Here is a 14,723-nt window from a genome sequence, read left to right on the forward strand (position 1 = left end):
TGGGAACTCTGCTCTGACCACTGAATACCCAAACACTGAGCTTAAGTAAAAGTACAGATAAATGGACAAAAATGTGCTTTTTACTTGAGTAAAAGTAAGTGAGTTCATGCTGTTAAAAATACCTGAAGTATTGAAAGTAGTGGTACTTGTTATATGTATTTCCTGCACTGCAAACACAAAAATCCTACCAAGTATTTTTGGTCTAGTTCTAGTTTCTAGTGCAAATATCTGAGTACATTTGAAAGAAAATGAAACTAACTTCTAAGTAACTTTTCAGCAAGATTTAAGAGCTTGTTCTAAGTCAGTAATTCCTTAATATTGATGAAAAGGTTCAGGTTCCTTTGGCAGATTATTTTACTTATAACATAAGAAAAATCTTGTGCTATAAGTGAAATAATCTGCTAATAGAACAGATCATTTCTCACCAATGTTAAAGAATTATGGACTTAAAACAAGCTCCTATGTCTTTCTGAAAAATTACTTGTAAGTTAGTTTTGTCTTATTCTAAGTGTATTGAGCTATTTACTCTAGAAACTACACCAAAAATACTTAATATTTTGTTTTTGTAGTGTAATGCAACCGTTTTAAATCATTAAGAGTGCCTGCTGTATGTATTTTTCCTTTAATACATCAAGAGTGTTGTTGCATTTTAACGAACAATGAATATTTTCATTGTGTTTAATCTTCGTTATATAATTCACACTTGGATTTGTGATTCTGTGCATCATAATTTCAGGGACGACCTGCAGAGTTAAATGCCATTACGCTAAATAAGAAAGAAGAATGATTATATCTGAATGTTTTTATTTAAAACAAAGGAAACCGATGTGGTTCAAGTAAAACTTGTTTTAATCATTTCTACTGACACTTCTCCTCCAGTTTGTTGTCAATTCACAGAAATACAGTATGTTATAGCAGACAATATTTAAATTTCTTGATACCAATTTCAAAACTTGGACTGGGAAGTTGTTTTTGTTTTTTGGTTTATTTATTGTTGTTTTTTTTTTTTGAATCGGCTAACTTGAATAAATCACTTTTTACTTTAAAACTAATAAACAATTAAAAAACACTCAATATGGTCCCATCTACAATATGTTTTGCGTTACATTACAAATAATGTAACGCAGTACAATATAGTGGAAGAGAAAGTACTGATATTTAATGTAAAATGTAATGGAGGAAAAGTCACGATGAAACCTGCATACAGATACACAAACAATGTACATAAGTACAGTAATGAAGTATTTGTATTTCACTCCATCACATCACTGATCTAATATTTTAGTTCTAAGTGGAACCTCTCTCACTGTGTCTCTGTCTGTGTCTCTGTCTGTGTCTCTGTCTGTTTGTCTGTCTGTGTTCCAGTGGGAGAAGCTGCACATGACGAAGAGCGAGAGGAGGAAGATCTTCTGTTCGGTTTTGTTTCACTTCATAGCTATAGTGTGTATGTTGTGGTCTGTCTACATTCTGGTCAAGAGAACCACGGACGAGATCCGACTGGGGAAGAACGGTCAGTACGCTCCCATCAGCCTGAAACACAAACCCTCAGCAGGACCCTGTGCTGTTTCCCTCACATTCCTCATTTTAAAAAAATACAAAAATAATAGATGAATAACACTACAAATATTTGGAGTCGTTTCTTTATAGTTGTCTTGGAACCACCCAGATATCAAACGCCTCCGAGATTCAAGGGATGAACTCTTGAACTGTCGGCATTCTTGGCAAAGAGAAAGTTTAGTTAAGAACTTTGTCATCAGCAGTCTAAAAGCAAATAAATCAGTTTCCTTTTCTGGAGTTTAATTTTTGAGAAATAGTAAAGATTACACAACTTGACATTCTGAAGGTCGTCCTTAAGCATCAACCAGGCAAAGTTTTAGCTCATGAAATGTGTCGTACAGATCAAATGCAGGATAATTCATCTCTCAGCTCGTTTATCAGCTGTTTATTTATTAAATACATGAAAGATTCAGGTTGTCTACTTTTTTTCACTCTTGTCTATTTTCTTAATTTTCCATTGATACTGAACTAAAACTCAGTGAAAAGGCAGCCAAACTTCAAACTGATTAGGAGAAAGTTTGGTGCCTTAGAAGCAAAATATAAAGAAAAGACGCAATTCTTCTCTGAGTCGCTCATGTGGAGATGTTCTGACCCAGATTTATTTATTTTTTGTTAGTTTCTGATCTAATTTAAACATGCAGCTGTGAAAATGTGATATGGCTCAAAAACTGTTTTTAGAGCAAAAATACTTTTTTAAAAATCAAAAAATAAATTTTTATCTTGAAATTGCCGTGTTTCCATTAACAAGTTAATTTTCAGGACTGCATTATGATGCATTATGTCCTCCCTCCCAGCTCTAAAATATCTAAATCTGTCCACTGACAATTTGCCCCTAAAAACTCTCAGTCGTAAGACTGAGAGTCTAAAAAGTCTCAGTCTTTTTAAACTGACTTTTAAAAAGTCTAGATCAAATTAAATAAAATTTTATTTGTATAGCATATTTCAGCAGCAAGGCATTTAGATATTGGCTGATCTAGCTAACCTAAATAATGTATCTATCAATATACTCCAAACATGTTTATATGCATTTTGACATTGAAGTGCAATTATTTATCTTAAACTTCGAAATTAAAATGAGGTAAAAATATGACTAAGTGTCTTTGAGTACTTAGAAAAGCGCTATACAAATGAAATATATTGATTTCATGACCTTTAACCTTCATTTATGCCAATCATAGTTTTAGGTCGATTTATTTAAATGCTGACAAGAGAGTGCCGTTGTTTTCGCAGCTGTGTGTGTGGATTAACGTCCTTCTTAATATTTACTTTTCTGCTTCTGTTCTTCATATTTATTTACGTACAGTTTAAAGTCAGTTTAGGTTGGGGGAACTTTTGGATAACTTACTGTCGTCATGAGGAAACATCACAGGGCACCTTCAATCTTTTCACCTGTCTGACTTTAAAGATGTTGTTCATGAGTCATTGCTCTTTTTTTTCTAATTTAGTAAAAATTGTGATTGTGGTGATTAGTTTGTAGTGCCAGTAAAGTTTGGACACATCTATCCATTCTTTAACTATATAAAAGCAGTTTTTTACTGGTACTGAGAAACTCCTGTGGTGGTGGTCCTTTGAAACATTATTCTGTACAACCTGGACAAAAGTGTAAAAACTGAGAATTTTCTAGGATGCATCAAGAGTTTAGAAGAGATTTCCTCAAGGCAGATTGTGTCTCTCACAAGGTCAGGTGTCAATTCTGTCTATTTTCTGAATAGTTAAAGAAGAAACCTCCTGTGTGTTTCAAACTCAATTAAATCATTTTTTTCCAGGCCTGAAATTTTTAAAAAATAACTTTTTAAGCGTGCTTAACCCTGAAAAGCAGCTGACATTTTGTTGTTTAATCAAAATGAGACCCTTCTTACAGCCAAACACAGAAAGATGTATAGAATAATTAGATATTAGAATAACGGTTACATTTTGAAAATGAAATTGCATTAACTGAGCTCATTTCAATCCTGTTGATTTACTTAAAGGTTTGTGAGAAAGTTGAAATTGAATAATAATTTTGGAAAAATATATTGTTTGAAAATCCAAATGAAGGGAAACTGCAAGAGATGGAGAATTGCTGTTCTGTTGAAAAAATAAACTCAAAAGTCAAGATTCAGACTTTCGTGATAATCAGAAAGGCAACAGAAAGCTTTTAACTTCCTCACTGACTAAAATTAACCACAAACACTCCCAACCACCTGACTGCGAGAACGCAGCAGCTTTCAAACTGGTTGGGGTGTTAGATTTCTCCTCCTGTCTGTGGAAGGAAAAGTTGAGGACGAGAGGATGGTTTCACTTATGTCAAGGGTGTAGGAGTTTTCCACTAATGTGGTCAAACCTGTAACCAGTTTTTAAAAGTCAATAACAGCTGCAAGTCATCGCAAGGTGCTGCTTGAGTCCGTCAATGAGGACGTTCAGGATGTGTGGGGGTTAAAGCACAAACATGTCGGCACTCATTCAGCTTCTAGATGTTTCCGTATGACTCTAGTGGTTTTGGACTTTGTTGTTTAATCATTCCTGGAGGAGAAAGAGCAGCACAAACCAGCTGGCTAGCTTCACTAGCTTCTTTCTCATTACAAATATGCACAAAACTTTGTCTATCTTCCGCTGATGTCGAAAAGACACAATTGTGGTGTTCCCATTAAATAGGAAACGCAATTAAAGTCACACGCGAATAGGTTTGCTCACACAATAAGTCATTTAAAACATGCTGTGTCATCATCCTCATACTTCCTGTCATCTTCTTCGTGGTTTTCACCAGTGGCAACATCCAGTTTTTAATCATTTAACTCGTGTGATACAAATAAAGTGTCTATTGCAGTTTTTCTAGATAAACTGATTTCAATATAGCTGAAAACCACCTCATGAAAACCTTTGACGAAAAACAAGTTTTTTTCGAAATCAGTGTGTTTCCCTTGAGCAAATGTATTTTCAAAATCTCAAACTGTGCAATTAAATGATCAATGAAAAAGCAGCTACTGTTGCCAGCGATACGGTTGTTCCAGCCATTTCTATTTAATGGTTTTCACATATTCTTCCTGCCGGGGTACACTGATTAGTTTTATTAAGTACAGCGGTTTGAACTGATTATCTTGGAAGAATCTGAGGAAAATTCTATTTTTTATGTCTTCCTCGAATTCCTTTGATGTTCTCCTTTTACAAGAATATTGGTCAATCTAACAAGTGCTGTCGAATTAATCATTTTATGCACAAAATACTAGTTGCACTCAATCTTGATTATCAGCCAGACATTATTACGCCAAGACCTTGTCAGATGTTGTTAGAGAACTTTTAGCACCATCTGTTAAAAGATTTGGGTAGCTGTTTTTGATCATTTGTAGATTAGAGAAAACGTTTGATAAAGTTACACCTCCGCAAATATCTGTTCAGAAGGAGTTGAGGACTGATGTTGGTCTAAGATCTTTCGACCAATTAGGCTCCAAACGGGTTAAAACATTCGGAACTGTGAACACAGAAATGTTCACAGTTCAGTCCTTTCTAGAAATATTGCGCAGCACCATCTGGTATTTGTTAAAAGGAACTGCAACTGTTTCACAGGATCGGAGCAGATGAAGTCCTGCTGAATTCAACTGAAATGAATTCAGCAGGCAGGGAGTGTCGTTTAGTTTTATTTTGAGAAACGAAGAACAGTTTGTGGAAACGTTAACAAAAAGGTTAAGTTTTAGATCCTCTCTATCGCAGCCTTTTCTGAATTTGGCTATCCTGTACCAGGTTGATGAAAGTAACACCACAGAAGTTCAGTCTGTTTGACTCCATCTTGTTTTTCACATTGAAAGCAAAAACAAGACTCCCAGTACTTTGTTGTGTTGAAGTGTTGTGTGCTGTCGTCATATTTTAGATGCATAAAACATAGATGCAGTGTATTAAACAGAGCTTATCTATTTAAAAATGACTTTAAAGCTACAGTATGTAACTTTTATAAAGAAACAAATGGTAAAACTATCACTATGTCACAGTATAATATGAGACAAGATATAATTTGTGAAAAAATGTAGCTTCTCCACCTTCTCCCTGAGCTGCTACTGCTAACTAAAAGAATGCAGCATTTCCAACCAAAAACAACCAATCAGAGCTAAGGGGAGGGTCTTATCACAGTCAGTCACCTCATGAACCTGCCGCTAAATCGGTGGCCATGCTAACTAGCCTTAGCATTCACAATGGGCTCTGCTGGTGGGGAGAAGCTATATGGCAGCAGACGGAGAGACGGAGATTGAGCAGCATGCATGTAGGCTTGATTGGCAGCAATAAGACCTACTTCTGGGCTCTGATTAGTTGTTTCAAGTTGGCACTGGGAGAAAGCTGAGGAACTTGATTTTATGTATGTCTCACACCATACTGTCACAACATATTGACAGTTTCAACAAATATGTAAAAATAATACATATGCATATATATTTTTATGAAAGTTGCATACTGCAGCTTTCAATCATAGCTTCAGACAAACAGAGAAATTACTCCCGCTCTTGATTGCAGACGAGTTACGGAGATTTTCTCTTCTCAAGTACTATTCAGCTCAGGGTAAGCAGCTCTGCGTACACACACTCCCCCCGTTCTCCAGCGCTCCCCTTGCAGCCCGGCTGACTGTGGACTGGGGGGATTTTCTGTCTCCTCAGGTGTACTGGAGTGGCCCTTCTGGACCAAGCTGATAGTAGTGGCCATCGGCTTCACGGGCGGCCTCATCTTCATGTACATCCAGTGCAAAGTCTACCTGCAGCTGTGGCGCCGCCTCAAGGCCTTCAACCGCATCATCACGGTGCAGAACTGCCCGGAGAAGAACCTGCACCACCCTCCTCAGGCCCGGCCCGGCGCCCTGTCCAACGGGAAGCATGAAGCTGTGGAGGTTCCCGTCGCTCCGGCTCTGGCTCCGGCTCAGGACATGGACTCGGACTTGTCCGTGGAGGCTGCAGTGGCGCCGGACCCAAACCCCGTCTGACCGCTCCTGCTGCGTGCCGGACCACGCTCTGCTCTGTTCAGAGAGGCAGGAGAGAGAGCAAGGCGTGATTCAAGACTCAGGTGGTACATTCTACTCAGCTGCAGAGATAACTGGTCTTTGAGATGCAGCAGATGAGTCTAAGTACTGATCCCGTCCAGGACAGCTGGCATGATGTGGAGGGACAAAACGCAAGAGGTCGGTAAGAAAAGAGAGACAATAAGAAGGGGACTGAAGAGGAAAGACGTGGTCTAATGGCTTGCTGATGCCATGTTATAGTATGCACTTTCTAAACCTGCACTGATAGAAATGATGTAGTTGAAAACTCCTGAGGATGGGTTCAACCAGAGTGCTTCAAATACATCTAGCAAACTGAAATCTGAGTTCAAATATAAAGCTTCACACATCCCACATATACCGGACAATATATAACACCATAAACACATGATCAATATCAATGGATAATGCAGCTGTTAGAAAATTCAATATTGAGAATATTCACTGAACTGCACAGCATTCTGGAAGATGTAGGCAAAGGTTTAGCCGCTCAAGGCTAGCAAAGCAAAGTTGCTGGCATCAGGTGGCCAGGCAACAACCAGGTCCTTGTTCTACATCGTTTGCTTCGTACAGAGACTCTAGATTCTCAGCTGTTGAGAAACAATTGCTTCCTGGAGGCATGGACTCAGGTGAAGTTTTAAATTGAAAATTGTCTTCACTGTAAACAATCGTCCTCCACTGCAAAGAGAGAAGTGCCGAGCTAAACAAGATGGCTGTTAATGGTAATTCAATATTTGGAAGAGAGACCAAAACACACTGTGATCGACTTCGTTCACTTCCAACGCTGCCATTGGTAAAACAGTGCAGAAAATCAGCGTCATCGTTGTGGACTCCTCCTTGTTTCTGATTGGCCTGGTGGAAAATCTACTGGAGGAAATTCAGCGTTGGGAGAAAGCCCAGACTGAAGGCTAGTGGCGTCAACTGATTCACTCACTCATTGGTTACCTAGCAACAACCTGTTCAGTAACTTGAGCAGCAGCAGTGTCAGTTTTTGCCACAGTGCCCAATAAATTCTTAAAAATAAAAAACAGCATGGAGAGAAAACTGGATAAAACAGGAACGGTCACGCCACCAGTTTGGCAGGATTTTAGATATATAAAACAAAAAAGTAATCAGTAATTATCAATAGACTGATATGAAACACTTATATGTCGAAATATCCAGCAGACAATGACGTACATTAGTTGAAATCCTCTCAGCCTGCACTATTAGAAACCTCTAAACGTCACATTTACACGATCAGACCCACTAACTGGTTTTGTCTACATTGCAGAAGTATTCATGCCCCTAAAAATCCCTTCTGCCAAACTGCCCCAGGGTAGCAGTGGCTACAAGCTAGCTCCCCACCATCAGTGTGTGAAGAGCTGTGGAGATGTAGAAAATCAGGACTTTTGCAGATATTTAACATTCTGTCATTACAGCAACAAAATTCCTTCAATTTAACAGAATTTTATTTGATATACAAATACAAAATAAAGTTCTGGATGAGTTTTGATTCATCCTCCCTTTTATCTGACACTACTAAATAAAACCCAGAGCTCCACAGAGCAGTTCATATGAGACTCTGTCCACTGGGCGACTTCAAACACTCTGGGACAATCAGGTCTTCAGACACCAAAGACTTGTAATTATTAAAGCATTTAGTCTTAATTCCAGTGTGGATCTAAATATGTGACCTTTGAAAATGTATTAGGACAGTTTTGTCGTTGTTTGTTTGTGGTTCTTACTCTGCAGGTCAGTGATTTCAATGTCAATGATTAGAGGTTTTACAGTTGCCATCTGTTGGTGTTTTTTCGTTAGACTGCAGCCGTGTCTGTCTAAACCTTAAAAAGGGATGAATGTTTAATTTTCTCAAATTTTCTACAGATGTGATTTCCAGTGTCACAGGTTACAGTTCAGGGGTCAGAGCGTATTTATGTCTTCAATCCACAGTCCGTTCATAGGTCTGATTGGAGACGCTGTGGGTTACATGCAAAACCTTTTCTTTTTTTTTGTCTGTGCAATAAACGGTGAATGTAGAACATAAAAAAAGCTGCTGCTGTTATTGAATCATCAAACGGAAAAGGTTTGGGTGGCTGAATCTGAAGATCTAGCACCATCTTGTGGACAGTCGTGGCAGAGCAGCGTGATCCAGTCAGACTGAGGTGAGTGTTAGTGATACTCGGGCATCTCCATGTTGTCATCCAGTGCCTCCTCTTCATCTTCATCATCATCATCATCATCATCATGCTGCACCTCCTCTTTTTCCTCCATCTCAGTCTTTGTGTCCAAAACTTTGCTTGAAACTTTTCGCATTTTTATGTTTGGAAGTTTCTTCAGATCTCCAGTCCAATCTCTGAAGAAAATAAAAATAAAAAAATTCTATACCTGAGAAACATGTTATAAAAAAATCTCTGTATTTTCAACATGTTTTGTACTTTATTTTTTTTAAAGCATGCCGTTACTAGGAACAAAGGTTGTGAATTTTATCAGATTATATGGATTAAGCAAAATTACACATTAAGCCTTGAATATATACACTTAGGGCTGGACAATAAACCAATATATATTTCAATAGACAAATTATCAATATAAATAGATAATACATTAGGTAGAATAGTCAGTATATAGAATATTCACTGAACTCCAAGTGTTTTTTTTCCCCCGTTTTATTTATTGTTTATGGTTTTATTTTGAACATTTAAAATATCCAGTTCCAGTGCTAAGTGCTCTTTACAAAATTAAAGTTTATTGGTCTTCGAGAAGGTAAACAATTATACCTTTATCAATACGTCACTCGAATTTGGTCTCAAAACAGTGCCATCGTTAATTGCAAGAATTATTGAGGCGATTTATCGTCCAGTAAAATTTATCATCGTGACAGGTTGAAATTCAAAATGTCATATCTCCAAATATTCATCTGGTCACCAGCTGCATTTCCATTACAAATGTGCGCAAAGCTTTGTCAATATCCCGCTAATGTCGAAAAAAAAATCGCAATTATGGTGTTTCCATTGAACAAACATAATTAAAATGACACGTGGATACATTTCTTTACGTGATGAGTCATTATAAATCGTGCCACGCCATCATCCTCCAACTACTTCCTGTCGTCTTCTTCAGTGTTAACGCCAGTGGCAACATCTGATTGTTGATCATGTGACACAAAAAAAGTGTTTCCACTACAGTTTTGCGAGAAACAAATTTCAATACAGCCCCCCAAAAAAAGAAACCCACCTCCTAGCACCAAAGCTTCAGTGACAAACATCTTTTCAAAATTGCCGTATCCGTATTTCTATTACGCAAATTTATTTTCGAAATGTCAAATTGTGCAATTAAATGGTCGATGAAAATGCAGCTATTGAGGCCAAAAGGTTGATATTTTCCTCATCTGACTGTAAAACTTCTCACCAGCAGACATTTGGCTTGCCGATGTGAACAGTTGCAGCTTGAATGTATTTATTTAGCAGGAGTTATTTGTTTTTTGGGTGACACCCTCTGATATTAAGCTTGTTTCATTGTGGACAGTTTGTGGTAGCTCAGGTTGTACCTGATCAATGTCCTCTTTTGTGATGGTACGAGTTTGGGTCAGATGGGTTGAGTCTAGGACAGTGTTTCTCAACCCTGGTTCTCACCGCCCCCCTTCCTGCATGTTTTAGGTGTTTCCCTTCGGCCACACACCTGACTTGTATCTCTGGGTGATTAACAGGCTTCTGCAGTACTCGATGGTCATGCAATCATTTGAATCGGCTGTTCTGCAATAGAGGCACAACAAAACATGCAGAGCAGGGGGGTGGTGAGGACCAGAGTTGAGAAACACTGGTCTAGGACATGACTGCGTGTTTCATTATGATCCCCCAAATCAAAACTGGACTTGGAATGGATCAGTTAGGTCTAATTAGTGTGTCTCAAAATCTGACCTGAATGATTTCAGATGCTTGGTGTTGATGATGTCTGGGATCTCTGAAAAACAAACAAACAAAATAAAAACAACAGGGAAAGATGGAATCTGACTGGAAATATCAATGTGCACAGCTGCTTTGTGTTTCCGGCAGTGACTCACCCAACCCAGTGCCCTCAAACTGCGCCCGCTCTCGCTCTACGCTCTGTTTGATGGCCGCTTCTCTGGCGCCGTGGAGACGACCCTGACGACCCTTGATCCCGTTCACCAACTCGATCTGCTCGAGCTCCGAGTCGAATCTGTGGAGGTACCTGAACATTCCAGACAAACAATCAGTCCTAATAATAACAGCTGAGGGACAAGAGGAAAGCAGAACTGATGAACTCAGGCAGTGCTGGTAACGTTGGTTCTGCTGCTCTGATTTAAGCTCAACATTCAGAGATCATAGAAATCCTTCGAACTTGGACACATTTAAATCATGGAAGGTTCTCCAAAGTCTTGAACTAATTATCCAGATATATCAGTTATAAATGGTTGGACAAGAAATCAATAACTATCTCGCAATAGACACACAATATCTGTTAATAACCATCTACAATTAAGTCTTTGAAGAATTTGGAATGAATGAGTTACAACAACATTTAATTTCCCTTTGGGATCAATTAAGTGTTTCTGAATTGAATTAAACGTCTGGGAAGAGCCAGCAGAAACGGGTCTGGTACCTTTCAACAACCTCACAGGCCTCTCTTTTGGTGTAGTTCGTCTTGTTTGGATCCAGTTGACTCTGAAACCACAGCAGCTTCTCACCTGTGATTTATAACAAGCAGAACCATGAGCTTACAAGCCTCTAACTTCATAACAACAATGATTATTACTATTACCAGTTATTTTTTATTATAAATAGAACCACAAACTCGCCTATGTTGCTCAGGCGTGTTGCTTTTTCACTCTTCATCCTGTAACATTAAAGAATCGACAATTAGCCTAAAGCGGTCCAAACAGCCGGGAGCAGCGCTGGTTCTGGTTCTCATGGACTGACCTCTCCTTCCGCTTCAGGCGGACCTCCTCCCGGTTCAGGTAAGCAGCTTTCCTGCTGAACGGATGGACGACTTTGTCTGCAGCTTTGCTCTTCTGGGCCTTCGGCTGAGGAACACAGAAACAACCAAACCAAACATCAGTTCTCCGTCTTTCTAACCGCGGCTGCTGTCAACACACGGCAGACTCATGCTGCCTTACCATCTTGCTCTCAAGAGTATGCGCGTGGAGCTTGTGCTTGTGTTGACAACTGAACAGGAAACGGAAATGGTCCTTCATTGAAATACGTCCCGGAAGAAAATCCGCTTGCTGTGATTTTGTTCTTGAGTTCCGGATCACTTGGTTCAACTAAACTTAAAGAACCGTATCTTTCGACTACGAAAAACTCTTAACACAGCAGCACAGCCACAATACAAACCTGGTCATCTTCTTAAAAACACATTTTGTTAATTAAACACTAACTCAAAAATAACAGTTTCAGTTTTACAGCAGAGTGGACATGCTGTATAATTCACTGAGTACAAAGCGTTTATTCATTGATTCATTATTTTAGGAATTTGGTATATAATCTCTTTCCTGTATTTAGTAGGAGATGTAGTAGATAAATTGTAAATGGATGACAGAGATAAAAAATAACCATGAAAATAATTCAATTTAATTCAGTTCAGCACGATCATACAGACATTCCAGTTGAATTGTCAAACAGTGCATCAAGTTTGATTTACTATTTAAATTAGCTAAAATGTTTCTATTTAGGGAAGCCGAACTGTTTGCATTAGAAGAGCGCATAGCGACAGCTGTGAGGAAAATCTTTAACAAGAAGAAACCTCCAGCAGAACCAGGACCTGGCACTGAATGAGCAGCCATCTGCCAACACCGACTGCGGGTTGAGAAGATGAGCAGAAACACAAATAAGAAACGGATGAACCAGGTATGTTTTCTATGTTAATGAAAAGTGAAAGTTAATAGCAAGAGAGGGAAAACATTTAGTACTTGGCAACATTATAGTATCATCCCACAAAGTTGTGAGGAAGGCTGGTGCTTCTTTTCAGTAAGTCATTAGACAAAAATGATGGAGATGGAGAGGTTCTTTGTCATTTGTTGGGATTAAATTATTTTTCAATGAGCAATTAAGACCATTTTCAATGGATTTGAACATGAATGTTTTGCTTTCATCTTAAAATGTATAGAAAGTGGAACATCAAAAATATCCAGAAAGTTTTTACTCAAAAGTGGGCATGGCCTACTAACCTTGGTTAAATAGTTAAAATGTTTTCTGTTGGTATAAAAATGTTTTTTGAGCAATAAAATAGAAAAGATGACTCAAAAACTTAGGAAATTCTACATCTTTCCTTTTTAAAGCAAACATCTGGAACCCTGTTACGGACCTACGCTGACTGGTTCTTTGCTTTATCTCATGTGTGTAATTGTCAGTGTTCAGTGTCCAACATCCAATTCACTCCCAGGTCAGAATTGTTACATATTCTAAAATTGGCAAATCAAAAAAGAGCTTGTTGAAAAACAAAACATATTGATTTAAATAAAAATGTACATCAGTCAAGCTCCCACTTTTTCCTAGAGACCAGTTTAGACAAGTCAGACTCCTCCTGCATGCTTACTGGAAAAGAGAGAAAATGGCGTCAGAGTTCTTAAAATAAATCTGTTAAGAAGCAATTTGCTGTAAAATCTTTCATCCCAGTTTAACATTCACTGCCAGGCCCTGCAGGCTGAGGACAAGATTCAAATTTCAACGAGTCAAACCTCGTTTCAGTTCACTTTAGTTCACTATCAGCACTTGAAAGTTTGTCTAGAAAAAAAGAACCAACAGTAAATTTAGAATATTTTGGGGGGGTTTTCTGCAAGACGTAGATCTAGTTAAAACCAGATATTTACATATATGTATTTTTATACAGACACATACCATGTGTCTGTATAAAAAGATGCAAACACATTTTTTCTTTCTCACTGTTTGAAGTTAGGTTAGACCAAACCTTTCTTGTTTTAGTTTAGCTAGAATTGCCAAATTTATTTCTGTTTGCTAAATGTCAGAAAATGTGGCAAGAACATATTTTACATTTACATTTTTGAATTCCTAAAATATATTAAAAAGTTACAGTTGGTCAGTATAAGGGATTTCTTCCTCAAGCTTCTCTCAACAGTTTGTTGGATTGCAATTAACATACATTTCAATAGATAGCCAAAAGTAGTAAAAGTTGATAAGTTTTTCTTCCAGGTTTGTTAACTCACTCAACTCTACTAAATCAACCAATTATTCTGGCATAAGAAGGCTTTAACTCAAGCGGTGAACCAATGCTGTGCTGACATCTAACACAAAACAAGCGAGAAAAAAAAACAAAAAAACCTTTGCCTTTGGATCTTTTGGCCATTTGCAACCAGCAGTCTGTGTGACAAATGCAAAGTTTGATCAAATGTCTTCAACTTTATCTGCCAGCATCTGATAAGGCTTAATAGGAATCACGCTGTGGGCTTGCATGAGGTCATGTGGTGCTCAAAACGTACTGTGTGGGTGAGTGCCCAGACACACACGCGCGCACACGCACACACACACACACACACACACACACACACACACACACACACACACACACACACACACACACACACACACACACACACACAGCTTGATGGGTTACAGTAACTATGAGTACAAATTTCCAGTATCACAATAGCACAAATGTTTTTTAAAAAAAGAAAATGTCCTCTTCTCCCTTTTCAAAATCACACAAAGTCTGACTTGAAACAACACAGAAAAGAAGCAATCATATTTTAGACAACAATTAAAGTTGAACATTTCTCATCTGTCTTGTGTTGCTTCGCTAGCCCACATTTTCACATCTATGAGCTCAAAGTTTCACATGCATTTACTGCAGTCGCTCAGCTGGATGAGGAAGAGCTACTGTCGCCTCATCGCTCAGTTTCCTAGGAAATTAATAGAGAGGGACATTACTAAACTAAAACATTTAGAACAAAAACGATTTCCTTTGAACCTGCCTGAATATAAAAACGTAGAAAACTGATAATCTTCTGACACGTTTGGTTTGAGACAATTAAAAAAAATTGGAGAACAGGGCCAGTTATGGGTAGTTTGTCCAGGGCATCATCACAAAGGGTCTGGGCACCCAAGAACTAAAACATTAAATATTTGTCAGTTGCCCTTTGAACAAATTTGATACCATGCATTGTGGTGTAAGTTTCCCTTAGTTGCTGCTGAGTCCTGAAATTATCTGAAACAAAAAA

The 14,723-nt window shown here is 38.2% G+C and overlaps 2 protein-coding genes across 7 annotated transcripts in view; one reads left to right on the top strand and one right to left on the bottom strand.

The window, feature by feature from the left end:
* marchf1 (uncharacterized) overlaps positions 1-8,581 on the top strand; it is a 30,927-nt gene extending 22,346 nt beyond the window's left edge. For 4 of the 5 annotated variants that reach the window (XM_008399352.3, XM_081615066.1, XM_008399521.3 and 1 more), the window contains exons 6-8: positions 1,366-1,510; positions 6,037-6,081; positions 6,177-8,581. In XM_008399352.3, the coding sequence (XP_008397574.1) occupies positions 1,366-1,510; positions 6,037-6,081; positions 6,177-6,496 (510 nt within the window). In that variant the 3' untranslated portion in view covers positions 6,497-8,581. The remainder of the gene's footprint in view (positions 1-1,365; positions 1,511-6,036; positions 6,082-6,176) is intronic. The other variant, XM_081615109.1, reaches the window with a different exon arrangement.
* tma16 (translation machinery associated 16 homolog) lies at positions 7,984-11,815 on the bottom strand. Of its 2 annotated transcripts, none has more exons than XM_008399758.2 (7): positions 11,667-11,778; positions 11,470-11,573; positions 11,349-11,386; positions 11,153-11,237; positions 10,593-10,741; positions 10,450-10,492; positions 7,984-8,885 (listed from the first exon to the last, which is right to left on the bottom strand). In XM_008399758.2, exons 1-7 carry the CDS (start codon positions 11,742-11,744, stop codon positions 8,702-8,704), a joined length of 681 nt encoding a protein of 226 aa, XP_008397980.1. In that variant the 5' UTR covers positions 11,745-11,778; the 3' UTR covers positions 7,984-8,701. The 2 variants fall into 2 exon arrangements, with proteins under 2 accessions (XP_008397980.1, XP_081471531.1); XM_081615405.1 differs by lacking the exon at positions 7,984-8,885 and adding an exon at positions 8,915-10,284 and having other exon boundaries at positions 11,667-11,815.
* Positions 11,816-14,723: the final 2,908 nt, after the last annotated feature.

This window comes from Poecilia reticulata, chromosome 1 (genome assembly GCF_904066995.2).
Source record: "Poecilia reticulata chromosome 1, P_reticulata-male-v2, whole genome shotgun sequence".
Lineage (NCBI taxonomy): Eukaryota > Metazoa > Chordata > Actinopteri > Cyprinodontiformes > Poeciliidae > Poecilia > Poecilia reticulata.

Excerpts from the sequence above, each read along its gene's own strand:
- tma16 (XM_008399758.2), bottom strand. The coding sequence starts at position 11,744 with ATGAAGGACCATTTCCGTTTCCTGTTCAGTTGTCAACACAAGCACAAG. Across the intron at positions 11,574-11,666 it reads ATACTCTTGAGAGCAAGATG|CCGAAGGCCCAGAAGAGCAA; the intron begins GTAAGGCAGCAT and ends TGTGTTCCTCAG. Across the intron at positions 8,886-10,449 it reads AAGCATCTGAAATCATTCAG|AGATTGGACTGGAGATCTGA; the intron begins GTCAGATTTTGA and ends TATTTTCTTCAG.